This window comes from Mugil cephalus, chromosome 5 (assembly GCF_022458985.1).
Source record: "Mugil cephalus isolate CIBA_MC_2020 chromosome 5, CIBA_Mcephalus_1.1, whole genome shotgun sequence".
NCBI lineage: Eukaryota > Metazoa > Chordata > Actinopteri > Mugiliformes > Mugilidae > Mugil > Mugil cephalus.
This window is the reverse complement of record NC_061774.1, coordinates 13,004,958-13,027,285: the sequence shown is the minus strand read 5'-3', so window position 1 is coordinate 13,027,285 and position 22,328 is coordinate 13,004,958. Positions and strand designations below refer to the sequence as shown.

At 41.4% G+C, this 22,328-nt stretch overlaps 1 protein-coding gene across 2 annotated transcripts; it reads left to right on the top strand.

Moving 5' to 3' along the window:
- The first annotated feature begins 3,658 nt into the window (after positions 1-3,658).
- LOC125007941 (putative methyltransferase NSUN7) lies at positions 3,659-22,251 on the top strand. Of its 2 annotated transcripts, XM_047584888.1 has the most exons (13): positions 3,660-3,991; positions 4,867-5,236; positions 10,311-10,369; positions 12,414-12,544; positions 12,674-12,826; positions 13,427-13,610; positions 14,201-14,429; positions 14,856-14,999; positions 15,658-15,759; positions 16,924-17,059; positions 17,587-17,710; positions 21,090-21,357; positions 21,652-22,251. In XM_047584888.1, exons 2-13 carry the CDS (start codon positions 4,897-4,899, stop codon positions 22,110-22,112), a joined length of 2,331 nt encoding a protein of 776 aa, XP_047440844.1. In that variant the 5' UTR covers positions 3,660-3,991; positions 4,867-4,896; the 3' UTR covers positions 22,113-22,251. The 2 variants fall into 2 exon arrangements, with proteins under 2 accessions (XP_047440845.1, XP_047440844.1); XM_047584889.1 differs by lacking the exon at positions 14,856-14,999 and having other exon boundaries at positions 3,659-3,991.
- The last annotated feature ends 77 nt before the right edge of the window (positions 22,252-22,328 follow it).

Genomic DNA, 22,328 nt, shown 5'->3' with positions numbered 1-22,328 from the left:
GAGTGTATAAGTATATTCTCTAAAATATGTGTTTCCATCATCCATTAGTGACAAAACATTGTCTTTAACCCACCATGTCCTAAATGCATATATTACTTTCTTGGTGTTTACCTAGAACACAATAGCTACTTTTTCCAGTTCCTGCATTCTCGTTAATGAATTTCCTTTGGCTGCTTTACCGTCTGTAATATTTATAGCAGCTCCAATTATTGCATTTTTTTAATGACAAGCCCTCTCCAACAGCATATCCATCAGTCATCAGGTTTGATTTAAGGCTGCCTCATCGTCTGATCATTGAATACATGTGGAGAGATCTGCTGTCAAGATAAAATATGGCCAGTGGAGACAGTGCGTGTCTCATTCACGGCTGTGAAATCAGATGCCTGAGGGTGGTGCACGCTCCACATCCACAGAATCATTTTTCTGTTCAAAATTGTCCGGTGAATAGTTAATGAGCGAGCTTTGTTTGTAGCGCAGCAAGGGCAGTGAGGATGTAAGGTAATATGGAGCATCAATTATGGAACACAATGTGCACACTCCGACACCCACCCCTTCCAAAAGCCCCATCCCTTGAACTTTGAAAGTCAAGTGAATGTGTTTTCGTACTGTATGTGCGTGTGCATGCCCACAAAAAGGGCAGGTAGAAAAGAAGGTCATCAAAAGACATCGGGGTGTAAAGAACAATGGAGCAATGAAAAGAGCAGGAACACAAATATTGCCTATAAATAAACATTCATTCAGTCCACTCCTCTTCTTATTCAGATGGTCCAGACATTTGAGTTTTTGTGCTGTTTTATTTATATTACTTTTATTCATTGCACTTTTCAGTTAATTACATTTCAAGTAATTTTAAGTGTATCTGTACGCATGTATGTATGTGCATACCAATATTGCGTGGATACATGCATGCCTGTACCTGCATCTGTATTTATTTGTAGAATAGAAACTGACTGACAGTCGGCTCACAGTCCAACTAAATAACCTGGTTCTGAGTGAGGACCACACCATTTCGAGTACCCACAGGGGTTGTTGGACCTCAGGTTGGGAATCAATGTGCGATGGTCTTCATGCTTCAAAAATATTCCATAGCAAAGGGATAGAAGTTATAGCAGAAATACTTATTCTTACTTATTTATAATAAAAGTATCCGTTATAAATAAGTTTCCCTTTTTTGGAAAATCTTGAGAACTTGCAGATTCTATATTACTGTAATATTTAACAAATCCTATGAAGATACCAGCAACATTTTTGTTTTGTTTTTTCAGATTTCCCAGCCTTTCTGTTACACTGAGGCCAATACAGTCGATTCTTGCTGAAACATGGTTACAAACACGTATTTTTATTCTTATAAAAACACCAATTAACTTATTGAATCAATGTACCGTAAGTGTACCATATACAATATATTGCCTATACAGCTGTGTATCTGGTATACTAGTGAGAATGTATGACAGACCTTCATGTTATGGGATAGTAGAGGATGTTTAGATTACATAAAAAGGTTCACTAATGTGGTTTTTAATAGCTTTTGGACAAGCATATACCTGTGTGCATACATACATGAGGACTGTAATTTATTTTGTGATGTAACTACTTATTGACTTGTAATATGCAAATGATCTTCGGCAGTTCTTTCATCAGTGGAAAATGCTCACAAGTTTTGGACTGGAATGATTCACCACAAGGAAATGAAATTTCTTCACAATACCTTAAACCAACAGTAGAGGGGGCTCATTTCCCACATACTATTCTGGAAATGAACCCGCATAGATGCATGTTGCTGCAAAATTAGTGTAGTCAATTAGCATCTGAGACGTGTCCCCAGCGCATTTTCATCTTTTACAGAAGAATTACTCACAAGACTTAATAGTCCTGTTGAGTCTTGGGCTTTGTTCAGCAGACATCTGATAGAAATGGACGTCTTGAAACCACCTAATATTGGATAATTATTTTACTACTCTTTAGTTTTCAGTGTTATAAACATTAAGAGCCTCATAAATACCCATAGAGTGCCACGCCCAAATATACAGGTGCAGTATTTTGGTCTTGCCGTGAGGATTATCCTAGACTGCATGAAAATATTCCATACTCTACAAGATTTGAGACTTTCTAAATTCTAATATTCTTCCAGAGCCGACAGATGGCAGAAATATGGATTCTGTGATTTCAGCTGAGTAAGAAAGTGCTCTTGGCCATTGTTCGAGTCATAAAAAATGAATGGTGGGAACCGCTGTCCAACTTGAAGTGTGGAGAGATCATCCAGAAGACACGATGGATGGGAGAGCAGGGAGAGATGCTGAGCCTGAGGATCTCTGATAGCTTGTTTGTGACCTCTGACCAAAACGTCAGTGACTGCGGGGCGCAGAGGAAACATCTGGCTTATGTCCGAGTCAGCAATGCCACTTATGAAGTCAATCAGTGTTATTTTGACTGTAAAGATGTTTGTATGTTTCCTAGTTGTGACAGGTGCAGAAACAGCACTGTTGCAGAAACAGTGTAGTGGCCATGTTTATAATTTATACAAGTCCCACCAGTAAGCAGTCGTTAAGATGCATTATATGGTTTGTAATTAGTACTGTACATGCCTTGATCACAATTTAATTTCTATTAGTTCGGGTTTGAAATATGGGCTGATAAAGCTGTTCTTTAAGTTTAGTACACTGATCAGGCATAACATAATGACCACCTTCCTATACTGTGCAGATTCTGTGCTCAAAACAGTTGGACTATCAGTGAATGACGGCCTTCTGAGGTGTCCTGTGTCTTATAAATGTTGTAGTGGTTGAAGGGAGGAGCCTCTGTGGATCATACCACAGATACTTGATCAGTTTGTGACCTAGTGAATTTGGAGGCCAGGTCAACACCTTGTGCTGTTCTTCATGTTTTTTGAGTTACTCCCGTGGTTTTGTGTATATGCATGTGTCAGACTGCATCCTGCTGGGGATGGCTGCTGCCATCAAGGAGTGTCATTGTTATTGGATGAGGGTGTCTGGTCTTGTCTAGGTGGGTGGTACATGTCTAATAAATGGCAGGTCCAACAGGTTTCCCAGCAGAATATTGCATTGTCACAAGATATTCAATATTATTTACTTCACCCCTCAGTGGTCATAATGTTGTCGCTTATTAGTGTATGTGTTAATAGTTACAACTTTCATTTTGAACCTTACAAGGACTATATATGTCTTGTTGTTATACTTTAAATGCTGAAACTTTAACATATAATTGTATATAAGTGCCTAGTACCTTTCCCAACATGCTTTCCAATTTAAGAGATTTGGAAATTATTTGAACTTTGATTGTTATATGAAGCTTTAGGAAGGACACTCTACATTTTCAAAGACGGCAAACAATAAACAAATTAGTTAGATGTAACATCATAAAATGGGGTTTGATAAAAGTGGCTGGGGCCCGTGTCTGTTTACATCCCTGCATGTGTTCATGCATTTTTATTCTAAAGCAGCTGCTGTGCGCCATCTGTAAGTAATTGTGTTTATGTATTACTGTCCACAGCCACCGCTGTCATTAACTCTCTGCTACAACGCCCTGTAAACGCTTTTAACAAGCCCGCAGAGACACACATGTCCAGAGGACGTCCTGGACATTGATCCCCGGTCCCTGAAGAGGAGGACCCGGGCGTTGCCATGCGGTTGCCATGGAGACGGAAGCACGCTAATCCGAAGTGGTCCAGAAAAGTTTGTTTTTAAACGGAGAGTCTGCCCTATAGCGTTTCCTTTTTCCTCACTGGAAAAAAAAAAAAAAAACTCCAGGGACAGAGCTTGCATTAAACCACCGCAGAGACCATTGTTATAGCCTCGTAACGCAGAGAGGTGTTTAGAGGGAGCTTATTTATTGGCGGAGAAAACTTTGCGAAGGACAACAGAGCGACCGTTAGTACCGTTAAACTAACTATCAGCGCTGGGAGACATGATGGAGACTCACAGAGACGAGTGTAATAGATTTTGACAAGAAAAGAGGACACTCTTCTCCCAAGGTAACATTAACCACACACATACTGTACTGTTTCTGCTTCTCTCAAATCACTGCCTTCATCTCACGCGTCTGCCTTTCTTCTTTCAAAACACAACTGTGTAACTGTTTGTGCCTTGGTGCGTCGCTTTTAGATAATGACAAGCTAATATTAGCCAAATATGCCCTGATAAGGACAAAAGTATCCTTTTCCATTTTATTTTTATTTTATTTTTTTAAATAATAATGACAATTTAGTTGCAGCTTTACTTTTTGATATCATATCATATTTGGCAAATGTAATTTTTTTTTTTTTTTTTACATTTTGTGACCTAAATTGTTATCGTTGTTACCATTAAAACACAAAAGTGTCCTCTTCAAAAACGTTCAAAATATGTTATGTTATATGTTATATTGTTTTTCTTCTTCTTCTTCTTTTTGTTTTTTACATAAGAACTAATCACAAATACCAAAAGTTTGGTTAATTTCTGACTTTTAACCCTTTATATGCCAATGTTATTCATGGCATTACAAATTTTTCGAAAACAAAACAAAACACAGAAATTGAAATATTTTCAATAATCTAAATGCAAAGTGGATTTTTCTTGGTGGCATTATTAGATCCTTGAACATGTCAGTGATCAATAGCAACATTGATTTTGATGTATTTTTATTATTTATTTATTTTTTTTTGTAGTACCAGATTGATAAAAATTGTTACACAAAATTGTCCTCTTCAAAAACGCCCTAAAAATAGCATAATATTTTTTCTACCTTTTTTGCATAAATCTTTTACTCCACTTCAATACTAATCACAAATACCAAAAATTTGATTAATTTCTGACTTTTACTGTGGTTTGTGTATTGTTTAATCACATGAATTTCATGGCATGTTTTCAGGTGTCAGAAATAAAGCACGTGTTTAAGGAGATGGTGAAAAATAAAAACAATGCAGGGCGTCGCCTTTCCCTATGCAAAACAAAAAACGGTGGCTCCAAGATCACTGTCTGCGGAGGCTCGGCTCCGCTGGATTGTCCACCTGACAGCAACGCTCACGCAGATCCTCCAGATACCTGTGGTCAGAGTCAACTGGGCTTCCCGGATAAAGTCTACCTGCTGGCATCAGTCATCTTCCAGAATAACCACCTAGAAAAGCCTGCTGAGCATCGGTTGGTGAATTATGGCAAAGAGAGAGGGCTCCCATTACCTGCAGTCAAAGATGAGGGGATGCAGCGCGCCGCGTACGAGCTGGCCTTCAATACACTCAAATGTAAGTTTGTAACACCTCGTAGCTTAGGGTTGGCTGGATTTGTCGAACCTTCATTCCTCATTACTTCTCACATAGTTTCTTTTCACTATAAACATTACATCTGTCTTCTGTATCTCATGTATCTCACATATATCTAGCCTCCCAAAAGCAAAACCTTGTCCCTTCATAGTTTATATTTACCTGGAGTAGACTTTTCATAGTTATATTGAAGATAGATGTAAATAGCAATGACGACTGACAGTTGCAACGTCTGATTTAAATCAGTGAATTGTGTACCAAACACAAATACGCTGCAATCTAATAGACACCATCTGCTGAGTCTTTTAGGCAAACTAGTACTCTTACTCGTAGTGAATCTTTTAATTTAAACATAAATAATAGGAGTTTTTTGTTTTTTTGTGGGTGGATATCTGTCTATCTAGTTTCTAAACCTGTTTCACTGTTAAAAGACATTCAAAAGAGGACATAACGAACTGCATCTCCACAGCGCATAAAACTATCTTGGTCCCTGGCTTTAACAGTGCAGGCAAGAACTTCACAGATAAACCCCTAAACACTCTTGGAGTAAGGACTTCCTAAAGGGTGTTCAGTTCCTATACGTTTTATTCATTCAAGTGCTTTAAATTGCAAGTAAAACCTATTTGATTCTTGGCAAAGCGACCGCTATCTGAAATTAGAATGAATAGCCCCGTGAAAGTTAATTGACAGGTAGAATTGGATATAGATAGATTGATGAAGGGCAGGTAGAAGAGAAAAAAATCCCAGATTGACCGGGGGGGATTCTCTGTGATGCTACAAATCAATTTGGCCCATGATCTGTTTTCAGGGACTAGGGTGGGGTCCGGGCGACCGAAGTCACAGGGGTGTGTAATCACCATGGTGATAATGCAGGGGGAAGCGAGTGAAACCGACTGGAATCGATTTAGCGTGTTCTTGGCGGAAGCAGAGGTCAGGTAGCAGGAACACCCTCGTAGCCATGAATGATTTTGTTCCATCTCACTATCCGTCCGCTGAACCGTCATAAGCCTCAGATTTTCATGTCCCAAAGTTAATGCAAATGACTTCAAAATATCCATCATTACAACTCCAACACCTCACTGGAGCCCCATACATTAGCTTTAAAGCTGTAGGCAATTTACTTATAGCTGCGACTAAATTGAACTGAATTGCCACCTACAGCATTTACTGGGTGAAACTGTACGGAAAATGAGAGAGAACTTAGAGCCTTCATTTCCATATATTCTGCATATCCCTTTCTTTGGGGGGGAAGCCTGTATACACACATCACTAGTGAGGAATTTGCTTTCACTGCAGGAGCAGAGTAAACCTGGGCTTGCTTGAACCGAGAAAGCTTTCAACACATAATTTCCTTTTAAATCCAAAGGATTTTTTTGTTCAGGGCTTATTTCAAAGACAAATATTCCTCCGTGTTATCAGTGCTGTGTTAATAGTTCTTCTACAGTTCCAATCCTCCGCGTTCAACATTTCTATTCATCTGTTGAATTTCAGCGTGCTGTACAGATAATGTTGAGAAAAGAAGCTAAGCAGCCACCATTGAGTAGCTTTTAGGAGAACAAGAGGATTAATTGAATGGTTTCTTTAAATTGACCGTTTTAAATGGATTAAGGTTTGAAGAAATTTGATTATCTTTTGGAACTTTATGTCAGTTACAGAGACATGACGTGAAGTATTTTGATTAAATCTTAGCATTATTCTGGCAGAATTGGATTGCGCTGAAGTGACACCTCCAGGATGCCACTTGTTAATCTCTCCTCTTTCTCCTCCTTTGAGGGGCCTGAGTTTTGGTGCAAAAATTGAATTTCTAGCGACACGCATGCGTGTCCTCAGTCACACACACTCAAGACACATCGCGTTTGTGCGCTGTATTGCACTGACCGATCCAAAATCAAGCTGAGGTCAGTTGTTAACCTGGAGAAGAAATGCTTGGGCAGCAAAAAGCACGCAGAGCAAAATGTCAATGAGCACTGGTATCGATCTGGTGATTATTACTCTTATCTGCTCAAAACAAAAATGTTGCTGAGGATACAGACTTGTCCGTAGCAGTAATTGTCCGTCAATACTGAAACAAAGATGTTGGGATGATGTTTACCCCGGTGTAAATTTGACATTTCATAAACAAAGACGAAGCTTGAAAATGCCAACTTGTAGCAGTCAAGTTTTTTGTCTTCCTTCTCTGCCTCATTTAGACGGTTTCTTCTGGGCTTTTATAGTTCCCCTCTTTTATCTCTTAGAAAGGTCTTTTTCATATATGGGTGACGATCACTCTGATCACTGACCTTGAGGTAGATTATGTTCTATTATGTTCTCAAGGCTTCACGTCTTGTTGATTGGTCATTCAACGTGTTCTCGTAGCTCTGGGTAGACTATATGATGAAATTAAGCAATGTAAAGTCATTGCATCTCTACTGGTAGAAATTGAATCGACCTTGCTGCTGGTCATAAATGCTCCGCTTTCCCTTTTCCTTCTTCTTGTCCTCTTTCGCTGCCTCCTCTGAGTATTTCTTCCACATTGTCCACACTGTCCAATTGTTCTGCCAGACAGTCTTTGTACCACTTTGCTTTATGCTGGACTCAGAGCACAAAAGAGAGAAAGACTGTCTTTTTTGTCCTTGATGCCAGAGCCAGAGCAGCCGCCACTGGTGTGCCTCAGCAAATATTAAATTGCTCAGGTATATGCAAGTTAGATTGCACCATATAGTTCAAAGGCAAATTTATATCTCATGGCAGGTTCTTTTCTTGTTTGGCTAGTCCACTGTTAGATTAATGTGCAATTGGGTGCACTGATGCAGAACACTATGAGACAAAGACCAGGCTGAAGAGCAAAGGTGATTGCATTCAAGTGTGGCTCTCGTACCAAGGATTTGTTTGACTACTGTCCCCATCAGTCACTAGTCATTGTCTAACACCTGGACGAATGCCACAAAACACACAATCTCAGTAGAAGTCCTGCGATGAACAGGACAACCTCCTGCTGATGGAGGACACATTTTATGTCAGACTCATGTCGAGCGACTGTTGGCAAGAAATGCACCTGCATCGTCCCGCATGTAAAACCCAGCGCTGTGTCTGCTGTAAGTGATTTATAACCGAAATTTCTCTGCGTTCTACTCAGACTGCTGTGTGTGTGATTTATAGCATGTGGAAGACTATGACCTCCAGAGACCCAACTGTCCCGGTCCCCTCAAGGGTCTGATTTCCAGTGTGCAGTGAGTGGTTATCTCTCAGGAGCTTATCTTTAAGGCCTTCTGCAGGAACGGCCCCCATTGTAAACCTTCTCCACCTATATCAGCTAGAAATAAGGCCGTTGCTAATGTTGTTTACCTGTGTTTCTTCAATTAAAGATAAGCTCTATCGCTTAGAAACATTTATTTGTGCACTTGGCTGTTTGTGCACGTGTGAATGTACCTACATGCAGATACATGTTTGTTCTGCCCTAAGTACTGTGGGAGCACCCAGTGTGCTTTGAATGAGACTGAGCATGACGTCTGGCATGATCTGTGATGTTGCCATAACAGCAGGGTTTGTGATTTCCAAGATGTTTCTGTGAATGGCTTCTGAAACTTAATTCTCATTTGCAACCTATGAATTTTCCCTGTTAAAAACAGGTGTGAAACAAAGAGCTGACATGTGTGACAGACACACGGCACATTAGTTTTGCAACTGTGGGTTTTCATTTGGATTTCATTTCTACTACTCTAAAGAGGTGTTTTCCAATCTCACCAGAAAAACACCAGGAGAAATGATCATTTTCCCCATTTGAAGTGTGTGACGATCAAAAACTGCCTGCACAGTAACTTTGGAAGCAGCTGTTCTTAAACCCTGACATGATACAATGTCTCACCGTCTGCCACCTATAGAAAATGATCCAATGGTCCATCGTTCACAGTTGGAAATGCGTTATTTGGTTGTCTATGTGTAAGAAAGCATCCTGATGGTTAATGAAACACTTCCTGTTTATTTGATGAGGTAGCCAGGATGCAGAGGTAATAAAAATACTGTAAACCATGCCTAAATATCTCATAGACAGCTTTTGCCTTTTACCGTGTCCCCTTTATAAGATGACTGTAATCATAGGGTATTAAAAGTGAAAACAAGTGGCGTGAAATGCTATATGCTGATGGTCTCTACAGGCTGAACTAAAAATACTGTCTCCGTTCAACTTCAATTCAAAAATTATCATCGGATGGAGCCGAATTATCCCTTGTTCTGATTAATATTAATATAAGTTTATATATGTTATATACTGTATTAAGATATACACTACCAGTCAAAATTTGGACACATCTTCTCAATCAATTCAGTGATAGATAGATAGATAGATAGATAGATAGATAGATAGATAGATAGATAGATAGATAGATAGATAGATAGATAGATAGATAGATAGATAGATAGATAGATAGATAGATAGATAGATAGATAGATCATCATTTAAGTGACACGTGTAGGATAAAGAAAAGGAGATATATATTATTATATTTGCACATTGTTGTCTGGTTGTATTTGGTTTCAGTGATCATGTTTAAATGTATCCTCTTTATTACTTCAGATGTCATTAATGTCATTAGTCCTTCGATTTCACACACCCACTAAGCACAGACACAATAAATGAAAGAAAAGAGGCAAATGAGGAATCAGATTAGCTCTAATTAAGCACCAAATAAGAATGTAATCACGGGAAATTAAACCCATGCTTTAATTGAATTATCTTTTTAAATTGAATCACCCTCATTTGGGATGCCTCCAAAAGTCTTTCTTGCTCTTCATCTTAATCCCTTTACATTCTTTTCTGAACATGCTTTCATCTCTAGATATGGGTTTGTCCTTTGTAGAATATATTTTATCAGTAAATGGATAGGGTCATTTATTTCGCTTCTATCTCCTGCTCCATATGAAATAGTTGGGATGGGTTTCAAGGCGTAATTACACAATCATATAAAAGATGCGCTAATGTGCATCATCATTACTCACACACATAATTAGTCACTGAAATCCTGCTTATTACATTTCCATCCTTCTAGCTAACCATGTTTTACCTTGTTTTTCTGCCCAGATCAGGAACTGCTGGAGGACATGATAATTGACAGCTGCTTGTGTCTTTCTCAACCAATGGTAAGCAGTATTTTTTTTTATAGTTACAGAAGTAAACATGCTTCCCTCTCCAGTATTTATGTCTTGGTGTTTATACTCCACACGCTCTGTTCTCTAGACTTCTAATCACTAACAGTAATATTGACGTATTATGCTGATACTCCCCTTTCACCCGCTCTCAAAGCGCCTTGTTTGGTTTAAATTCTCTCTTCTAATCAATGACAATCACTCCCTTTGGAGTAACACATCTAAAAAGTTACTATGTGGCAGAATACGTCTACCTCCTCCTTTATTGCTGTTCTCAACCAAAACACCCCATCAATAATTGATGACATCTAAATGCTGTAACAACCTAGTGATACTGGTTTTCTATGTGGTATTAGAGTGTTTTCTCTAATCTTGCATCTGAACCATTGTGCTGAATGTTATTATTTTGCCGTATAGTCGTAAAAGAAACATTCCCAGCACAGCCGTGAACCTGCAGCCGCCAGTAGAGCACCACCACTTAAATGAGGAGGTATCCTCTGGAGAGATTGCCACGTACTTCTGTCCTAATTTTAACACTCCGCATAAAGGAAAAAAGAGAGCAGCTTAAGCTGTTTCTTTAACATTGTTGATGGTGATAAAACATGCAGAATTCAAAGCTGCTGTGTCTACTGAGATGGTGGTGGAGGAGAAAAGTAATAAAAACACGACACGGTGGAGGTGAAACAGAGCTGTCACCGAGTGTACAAATTGTAGACAACAAAAGTCCACTTTAGTGAGGGCCTAAACATACACAGATACATTAATGCGCATGTGTTTGCAGTACAGTCCTCACATACACACACTGGCGCTGTAGCCTCGTGAAATGTGGCCCCGGTAGAAATGAACGACTTTCTATGTGTTGGTGGCAGGTCGTTACTCCGCATCCCTCTCGCCAGACAATAAAGCCCAGACACAATGAGACAGTCTTTAGAACTCACTCTCACCGTCTTTTACACTGCTGGCATCTATAAAGTTCAACCTTGATGGAGGGAGGAGAAAGAGGTGAATGAGCAAGAGTAGACCGGCCGTAAAAAAAAGGGGGCGCACAAGGGTATTGAGAGAAAAGTAGAATGAAAAATGAGGATATAGATAGACTTTGAGCCTGGAGCACATTTGATCACAATGGAGAGAGGAAATGAAGCCTGAATCCTCTGGAGGGTGGAAACAGGCTGAGTGACGATGTGAAATCTGGTGAGGGAAACATATCGGGTATAAAGCACATTTAGCACAGTGAAGGTCCGATCCCTGTGTAAAATTAGTCACATTAAATTGCACATAAAGTGAGACCAAGAGGGTTTCTTATGTAAGAGACTTGGATGAGAGTTGGCTAAGAGGTGGCGTGTTTACTGTGGGCCAGTTCACCACCGTGGGACATTGTTGCCATGCAGCTTAGCGACTGGGAATTTTCCCACACCCGAGGGTTTAACCTTGGTAAAGTTATGTGAGGACAGGAGGGGAGAAGTGTAGTGACACAACCTTTTGCAGAAGTCGCCCTTTAAAAACGTCTCCGCAGTGAATAATAAGTGTGGACTAATTCCTTAGCCGCCCTACGAACACATCCGCGCTCATCTGATGGTTCTCCCAGTAGTGAGGATGTGGCAAGCTGTTGCTACCTTGGAACGCCATCTGTTACTAATGCGGATGGCGGCCTCCCACCCTTGGGGAGGGAAAGGTGGAGTTGGAGACGGATAGGGCGTAGTCATGGAAATAAAGAGGAGGAGAAATACAGATGAAAATAAGTTCCTAAGTTTAATTCATTGGCGAGACAGTGGTCATGGCAGGCAATTATTGACATTCTTGTGTCAATTTCTGCAAACTAGTTACAATTTAATCTTTGTAGAAGATTCTCTACACGGTACACCGCATTAGGTAAACACAACACTATCTCAGATTCACCAAATGTCAAGCTTGTTGCTCAGCATTGTTAATTAAATAAGAAACATGCCTGTTTGTGTTTTTTTTTTTGCTTTCATTGATTTCTTGTTAAGATCTCTTGTTAAAATGGAAACCAACTGACTGTACCTTTTGCTCTTATTAGCCAGATCATCAGATGAGCCTTGTTGCCATCATGCTCTGTGACTTCCAGGACAGGAAGTTCCTTCCACGCAGATGGCGGGGAAAGGAGGAAATTATAAAGGAAGTCAGAGATGTGGAAATGTACCTCCTCAGGTAGTGAAAGAAAAAGTGAAAAATCTGTAAAAGTGTCTTTATTTTTTATAAAGACACTTGCCCAAAAAACTGAGGAATTTGATAGAAATATCAATTTTTTTTTTGTTTACTTGTTTGTGTGGCATGTAGGCTTAAAACCAAGCTGGCAGCCTCTCTGGCTCGCTGCAGGATCAAACACGACCTCTTGTCGATCGAATGTATCCTGCCGGAGAGTGTGAAGCAGAAGCAGGAGAGATCAAGGAACCTTCCCCTGTATGCGTGGGTCAACACACTGAAGAGCAGGTCAGCTGCGCACACGTCCGCCCGCTCGTACCTTTCCATGTGCACCTGCGCACAAAAACAGGAAATGCACTGTAAGCATTCGCGTGCACCTACTTTTACACACGGACCTTTAACTTGGGGTCCCGTCCAATGTTTTATAGGCCAGATGCCCAGCTGACATCCAATTAAACAAGCAAGCTGTGTGTGTGTGTGTGTGTGTGGGTGTGGGTGTGTGTGTGTGTCTGTGTGTTTTTGCACATACCACGGCAGGCTGATTCAGTTAGGTGTAAATCCTGCTGCTTTAGACAGATTCAATCAGCAACACCCCTCAGCCAGCTCTGCCACTGTAAAGGTCACCTGTTGGGACTAATGGTGTGTATGTGTGTGTGCGTGTCTGTGTCTGTGTGCGTGTGTGTGTGTAAATATATCTTAATAGCTTTTACAGTCCATATTGCTATTAAAGTCTTTTAAACGGCCACATAGCCATTCTATACTATTCTATATTATTATCTATGATGTCAGTCTTCTTCTTCTTCCCCCTCCCTCTGACCTTCTCCCCTTCCCCCTCCTCTTGGGCTTCCACTAATCTGCTCTCCTCCACTCATTCCCCTTTGCTTCCAGTCTTGATGAGGTCCAGAGCGTGCTGAAGAGCGCAGGCTTCTCACAGGTGAAATCAATTGGGCAGTTGGAGGGCCAGACCTTCTGCCAGGATCCCCACTGCAGGGACACGCTGGTGTTCCCTGCTCAGCTGAAGGTTCAGCTGTGCTCCACCAGGCTGCTCAGTGACCACAAACTCATCGTCCAGGTACGAGAGAGAAGAAGATCCCGTGGCCTCATCTCTGCAGACTTTATTATGGCTCTGGAAAGTAGTTCAGCCCCATCAATCTCCTAAGATATTTATGATTTCACTGTGGTAATGGACTCGCTCGAACCGATTGTGAGACTGAATTCCTTTATGCCGTCTGAGATTAGTTTTTCCAGATACAAATAATTCACACCACTTTCACTCATGCTCATACTTCACCCACGAAGAATTATCGTGTTTGGGAGGAGGGGACAGTTTAATCATTTCATTTCTACTCCATTAAAACAAAGCTGCATTACAAACTGTGAGCACTAAAACACAATAAAATCTTATTTAGCGATTTAATTCAATCAAATATTCAACACCACCACCTAATGAATCATCTCTTGGCGTGTTTCTCATTTTATGAGTCTCTGTCACAATTTCTCTCTGCTTTTCTTTCAGATTTCTCCTTGCTTTTTCTTCCAATCTGTCCATTTATCTCTCCATTACCTGTTCAGTGCTTTTGAAAATCTGGATCTTGAAGATTTTAGCGGAAACCTGTTGGTCTATTTCCCAAACAAATCATTTTATTCCCTGTCCCTGTGTAGGATAAATCACGCAGCCTGGTCTCAAACACAGTGCGCTCCCTGTTACCAGAGGAAGGAGATGTTCTTATGGTGGGCTACTTCTCTGGCCTCACCGTCTCCCACACCGCCTCCCTAATTGCAGAGAAAGGCAACAGTAACAACCAGCACACAGTTTACGTATGTGTCAGCAATTGTACGGACGCTCAGACGGAGGAGCTACACCTCACCATCTCCGCCATGGGCTGCAAGAGTAAGCAGAAATGTCTAAGTGTGTTGTCAGTTTATGTCTTTGTAATAGAACAAGAAGACAGAAAGTGATGGAACATGAGAAAACACTCTGCTGCCTGTCTTTGTCTTTTTCATGACATTACTGGGTGTCTTTTCCTTTCTTTGTGTTAAAGGAAAGAACTAAGTACACTATTAGACTCTTTTTAAATTCAAATTGTGTTTTTTTGTGAGTTGAACAATAACAGTAAAGATTTGTGGTGTTTTTAATAGTGTCTGCCACCCCTTCTAGACACAATTTATATTTTCATAACTGCAATAGATGCCTTCAGGCAAGGAATTTTTCTACAAAGATATATTGCGGGTTATTGTGAATGTAAATTAAATACTGAGAAGATGTGTGTCACTGATTGTGGTATTCATCATTATACTTCATGTGTGTGCACATCAGATGTGAAGCTGATGCGGGAGGTCTTCCAGTCTTTGGACGGTGGTGAAAAACAGCTCCAGAAAGTTCGCGTTATTCTGTTAACCCCCAGGTGTTCTCTGTCTGCAGTCAGCAACCCAGTTGAGTTCATACTGCAAGAAAATGGAGGTATGGACATGATGATCTGAAAATTAGAGTTGTGTTGGGATAATGAGCACTGGTGCATACTGCAAGAAATGAGCATGAAAACTTTATTTAAATGTAAACCACCTGTTCCTAACCAGGGACAGTTAAGGGATGGATGGGTGTCCTTGATTTGCAATTTCAATGAAGTTCATCCAACTTCTTATATGAATGTCTCTGTGAAGGTTCTCAGTCATGTAGGTCATGGTGCCCCCAAAAAACCCCAAAAGGGGTTGAATAAAGGCAACTGGACTTGTAGAATTTCTTGAAGACGTTTGGCCACTCATCCGCGTAGGTTGAGGTTTAAAAACGAAAACTCGGAAACTTGCTTAACCAGAAACTGCTGGGTACTGACCTGTCCTCTTAGTGACACATAAGTACCCAGCCTTTATGGAATTTATGGCACCAGTTTTCCTATTTAAAACTCAACTTCCCTCTAGTCTCTCAGAACTGAAGAAGATGAGTGGCCAAACATCTTCAAGGAATTCTACAAGTCCAGTTGCCTTTATTCAACGCCTTTTGGCGCCACAGCCTTCACCTCACTTATTCACTTACGTGAATGTCATTTATTTTAGAGCTGTTCGATACAACAATTAACAACTTTTTATTTTATTTATTTATCTTTCTTTTTTGATTTTCCCAGACAGAGACCTCCTACTGGACCTTGCACACGCCTCCATAGCCCAGAGCAAACTGGAATCTCTAGTAGCTCAGCAGAGGAAGGATATTGATCATGCTTTGAAGTGTGAGTGTAAAACCACCTGCACTCATGTAGACACACACACACACACACACACACACTCAGACTCAGGCACCATAAGATCTCCGTGTCAAGTGTGAAGACTGTCTCAGTTCTCTGACAGTGAAGCTTACCCTTCCTAATTATGTAATCATATGTGCCAATAAACTGAAACACTGTGGTGTTTCTTGATGATCGTATGAGTCTTTAATAATAATCTTGCTCTTCTGCAACATCCCTTGTGAACTGTAAACAAGTCATCAGTAATTCTGATTTGTATTGCATATTCACTCTATCTCGTGCAAATGTTACGTCTCTATTCTACACGGAGCACCTTTCTGGTCAGTTGAATTCACTTGTCCTAAATATTGCATTTTCTGCCAGTTAGAGCATTAATCCATGTAGCTACATTCATTAGCCTCTGTTCTTCTTTCTTCGTCTGGTGTGGGAGATGTTCGTCGAGCAGGTGGGATCTCTCAGTTGTCTGAGATGTAAACCAGCTTCTCTAATCACGCTGCTATCGACCAGCCCTTGTCCATGTTTTTGCCACTGTAGATACTTTCTAATGAGACTGGTAATTAATGGTGGGTGCGTATTGAGTACTGTGGCTCAGTGGAGTCGATGGTCTCATTTCAGTGTCTCCATGTACGCTCATGCATAGACAAATGTGCACACACGCATACACACACACACACACACACACACACACACACACACACACACACACACACACACACACACACACACACACACAGCTCGACAGGCCCACCTCAGGAAACCTTGGTTTGTTTGCCTCATGCCGTAGTCGTTTTTTCCTACAACTGATATTTCACATTTGTTTTGATCTCGTGCCAGGTCTGAGCAGGTTTTATTTGTTATCAGCGGTTAATTGTTTCTGTCTGGCTGTAATTAGTGAGCAAGAAAGAAATCAAAGCTCCAGCGAAGGCAGAAGTCAAACTGCCAACAGCCTCACAAATCCACAAGCCGGCGGCAGGGAAAGAAAATGAGCAATTTACATTCATAAACAGTACGAAGAAATTAATATTCAAGACCCCGTTTCTTCAAAGGCTGCGCTTGATGACGAGGATGGCTCAGCTTGAATAATCAAATGTAACTGTCATAAAAAGAGATGAAACATTTTTCAACTGAATGTGCGTTTTTATGTCTTAGTCCCCAAGGTTTTGGCAGTTGTGTACTCTACCTGTTCATCGTACCCGGAGGAAAATGTGAATGTCGTGAGCTCAGCCCTGGAGCGAGCCAAAGCCCGCTCAGACCAGAAGGGCGAACCGAAAAAAGCAAACTTCAGGTTAGCCTCAGTCTCTGTGCCCTAGCGTATTTTCTGCCTTTGTTAGTGCCTTTTTTGTCTGATCCTCTTGCTGTCTGTCAGTTTTCTGAGTTGTTTGCGTGTCTCCTTTCAGACAAGCTTCTGCGCATTTCAGACAGGAGATTCTATGAAAATATAATCAAAGGCACCATTTTATGTCTGTAAGGGCTGTAAAGGCCGTAGAAAAAAAGGTCTTGACTTACTATTTTTTTTTCAATTTTTGTGTGTGTGTGGTTAAACATTTTAGTCCTGTTAAAGTTTACCTTTCTCTTACACCTAATGTATTCCAACGAGTGCCTTCACGTTCTTTAACGAGACATGTGGTGTGTTTTAGAAGTTAGGCAAAAAAAAATAAATAAATGTTTAGCCAATCTACTCTAATCATCAGCTGCATCAACCACCATTTGCTTAAGATGGTAATGTGTATAAAGCATGTAATAGTATTTTAAAAAGTAATATTTATATATAATTACATTTTGCTGTTTATGTATGTATGTGTTTCCCTCCAGGCCACGTGTTTCCCCTTTCAGTTCATCCAACCATGCAGTGGCCGCAGATGAAACAGACTCCTTCTTTATGCTGGAGCCTTCGGAGATCAACAATGGCTGCTTTCTGGCTGTTCTTGACAGAGAAGTAAGCTGCTTAAGCAGAGATCTTATTAGAAAGACAGAGGCCGGGGAATTTATACATAAACAATAGTCACTTTATTTTAAATATTTTGTTAAGTATAGTTGTGACAGCAGAAGATTGATGTGGAACTCTAGCTGAAGTGCACATGTATTGTTTTCCTCTTGAAGTGCAAAGTCAACACCTTTTCTATGTGATGCAGTCTACACTTTACCTCTTGTTGCTAGGCTCCTTGAAAAAGCTAAACCTCCAGTCTGTTGCTTTTGTATTTAGTCAAACAGGTAAGTAGGTCAGCTTTAGGTAATTTAGCAAGTGGCCCTGGCGAAGGTTTTCTGTTCTCAGAAATGTCACTAGCCCTGGACCTGACCAGGAGCTTTATCAATACGATGGGCTCACTGTTGTGAGGTTGCCTGACTATCTGTGCGGCCCTCAAAGTGCTGTGCACTGTAGAAAGAATTTGTGATGGTTTCTTGCACACTCGCAGATAGAACACACTGAGGTGAAACACTGGCTGATCCTTTATTTATATCTGCTGAGAAATTCTGGTCCTTCCTCCCATGAGTCTGGAAACACCATTGCACGGATGTTTCTCTCTCGGATACACACAGAACACAACAGAGTCATCATGAAATGCGTTTAATTGTGGAACCCTATAAGTGTGAGAATGAAGATGGAGGTTTGTCTGCCAAAAACAAGCAACCACTTGGAAACTGAAGCACAAACCTTTGAATTATTACTTTGTTTGCCAGAGGGGGGAAAGATACTTAACAAGCCACGGAAGTTAAGATCAGGTGAAAATGAACATCACAGTCTGTGACAGACTGATAGAGGAAGGAGGTCAAGCTGCCGCGGGAAGAAATAAGAGTGCTGGGTCCATAGGCTGTATAAATATGGACAGACAATGTGTTGCCACTTCAAGGCACTGGCCAAACTGACGCTATTTTCCCGGAGGTACAACAAGTTTGGAGCCAGAGTCTGATTAGCACAGTCCGTGAGTGGATCACAGACCCATGCGGCGCTTTGGTCTCAATGACCTGACCACTCACTCACATTTTCATTTGATGTTTGATGTTCACTTAATGTGGAAATGTACGCTGTGCTCTACCTCCAACCTTATACTCTGTACCTGTTATAATGCATCAACATTATATTACCTACCTAACATAATTTTATTAATTACATAAATTTTAGTGTTTTAGTTCGGCCCAAGTCCCATCCACTAATATGTGGACTTATGTCCTATACTGCAGCCAGTCACCAGGGGGAACTCTGCTTGCTTTGGCTTCATTTTTGAGGAGCAGTTCTGCATCCATTTTTATACTTTCTAAGGCTGGGTCACAGGGGGCATGTCCGAGTCTAATAAGGGCTTCAGGGGAATAGTGACTCAGTTTTAGAAACAGAAACAGTCCGTATGATATGAGAGGAAGCTGTAGTCAGTTTGTAAGCATAGCCTTAAAACTAAGGTTTGGTTTTGGATTTCATTACCCAGTGGGAGAATAAAACACACAGTGTGAATCCGTCTAGGAGAGTGTTTATGAATTGTTTGTTAGAATTAGTCACTGTTAAGTTGTTTTTTTTATGAGTTTTGAGGTTGCTGTGCAACTTTAATATTGCCGATGTAAAAAGGAACTTTTTAATGATTTTCTGACTGATTAATGAACAATGGTAATTGAGATGCACTTTGTCTCTGACTCTTTTCTAAGTCTTTCTAGTCTAGGCTTTCATTGCTTTTCCCTGAGTCTTTTTCCACTGTCCAATCCACTTCCATCATTCTCTTTTTGCCCATCCTCCTCTCCTTCCTTTATGTTTGTGGGTGGTTGATGAGAGACACAGTGGTTGGTTATTAACTAGCTATAGATGAAGAAGGTTACAGAGGATTTATAGCGGTGGTAAAGGTGCAACAATGAGTCTCATTAAATCTTTATGATTGCTTTCTCTGCATTCTCATAATCCACAACGCATCTATGTTTATGACGAACTGTACTCGCTCACATCATGAGATCTGCTGTTATGCTTTTGATGCCAATATGCAGTTATTAAGCCGTTTTACCCCCACCGGGTGTGACGGAGCTCTCTCACACTGTAGTGTCTGTTCCTCCCTGGCCATCTATCACGTTTTATCCCTCCACAGACAGGAATGAAAAGATAATCAAACTCCTGTAATGGCGCCTCAAACAGGATTTTTTTCTCCCCACCTCCAATAAACTCAGCTAATCAAAAGTTATTGTGGCACTCTGAAAAGAGCCATAAAAATTGCAATTATATAAGTGTTTGAATGTTGTCTGGCTTATATCGGCTGTCATATTGCTGCCAAATAAAGTTCTTTATGAGCCTTTCACACGAGAGCAGCTGGGCACAATAAAGACTTTCAAGTGATGTGTTTCTGACCTAATTCGTAGAGGAAGCAGAGCACATCTCAGATGGACGTTTGTCCAAAAGACCAGTAGTGTTGAAGGGTGAATTCGGACAATATTAATAGGAGACTCAGGGCCCTACATTTTTCACTTTGGCTTTGTTTTGTGCTTTGCTGAAGGCGAGTTTCATAAATTTGGGTTTAGGTGTCAAGCTCCATTGGATGTAATGGTTTCTGAAAAAGAATGGGTCCAGCTCCAGGAAAATGCCGCGGCGGCTAAGTTTGGTGTGTAGATGGAAATGAGAGATTTATAAAGTGCGGCATAGCTGGTTAGTGGAGATGGAGGGGAAGTGAGATGTACAGGGGTGAGGTGGAAGAAAGCGAGTGTCCGCTGAATAATTCAGCGCCCCCTGTCTGTATGAGTTAACATCAATGATGTTCGGGACGTCTACTAAAGACTCCGTTACAGAGGTGCTTCTACGACGTGTTTACCTGAGTGAAGCGGCCCACACGGGTACACGCATGTGCGGAATGTACAAATGTGTACCTGGCTATTTCACGTATGCGAAAGAGTACAGACAAGCTGCAGTGACAGCAGCATTAAGTACATGAAGGCACCTCAAAAACAAAATGCACACAAAATCTCGCATGGCTGCATGTCCCTGTACGCTGCGCTTGTGAATAATTCAGGCATCGAGGAGAGCGGTGGGCTGCTGCTGAGGCAGCAGGTGACCCTGTAGCCAGCAGCAAGGACATGGTGGCTTTCTCCTCTCCTCTCCTCTCCTCTCCTCTCCTCTCCTCTCCTCTCCTCTCTCCTCTCCTCTCCTCTCCTCTCCTCTCCTCTCCTCTCCTCTCCTCTCCTCTCCTCTCCTCTCTCCTCCTCTGGTATCTTCTAGGACTTGCGTATCAGAACTGTATCATCATACATTTCTCTGTGAACATTTCGCACATTTGACTCCAGAGTCTTTGGATGTTTACCACCTATAGATCTGGTCATGACAATAAAATCAAATCTGAATCTCCTCGCTGCAGCCTGAGCCGTTGGAGGGAGCTCAGGATGTAATTGCCAGAGCAAATGCCAGAGGCTTACTGGACAAGATCGGCTCCAGCCCGCCAACCAGAAAAGAGCACAACGGACATCCCAACAGGACGAAGAAAGCATCCCGTTCTCACCCCTCCCCGTCCCACCTGCCCGCCAGTATTCCGTCTAAGACCAGAGCAGACCACCAGACCAAGGGCAGTAACAGTGTTATTCTGTGTGGACACCGGGAATTTACAAACGTGCGCCAGTCATCGCAAGGTCGGTGTGATCCTTACACTCCTACTGTACGTCATAAGTGTAGTTGTATGGTGCACAGTACAGCTGATTACCCCAGAATTAGATAAATATTGATGCCACTCTCATAACAAAGACCTTCTTTGTTAAATACATAAAATATTGGACTTTATTCCTATTTCTTGTTTGTGTACTAAGTTGCTGACAGTAGCTTGATCAACAAGACTTAAAGTTTAGATTGATTAGAAATAGTTCAACATTTAATGTCTTGTACAATCTAACTTTAGTTCAAAACTACGGTCTGTTTGCGTCCTTCAGGAAGACAAAAAGCACTGAGCCTGCAAACCCTAAGGACCTCCGTGTCAAGCTCTTTCTCTTACTCCAAACGAGAATGCGCCAGCTCCTCCTCCCCCTCCGCCTCCAAACAAGCAAGTAGCGCACCTCCCGAAAGCCTCACCCCTGAGTTCGACACGACTCCCGTCGCCGCGTCCCCGCATCCCGCCGCTCTGCCTGCCAGCCCCGTGGCTCCAGCCGTCCGCCCCCGCAGAGCTCCTCAGGAGGTGCTGAAGCCCGTGCTGCTCGTCCTGCCCCCCGTTCACTTCCCCACCTTTTTCCCTCCCCATCACAGCCAGAGAAGATTCAGCCCCGGCCTCAACTACAACAAGTGGAAAACGCCGGACAACATGGCCTCCCTCTCCCTCTCCCTCTCCCGCTCCAGCGGCGGCCTCTCCAAGGATGCTCTGGATAAACCACACCCGTTCTCTTCTCACACACACTAACACTAACTGAGGGAGTTTGGTGTCAAAAAATATTTAATCAAAGTTAGTGGCAGCAAATCTAATATCATAAATGTGTACGATCTTATTGAACTGCCAAATTACATTGTACATTTTACATTAAATGCTTCTAGAACCATTATTACTCATGATTATGTTTTGTGTGCCATAAAGAACAGCCTCGCCAGCATCAGAATCTAATCAAACTGCATATATTTA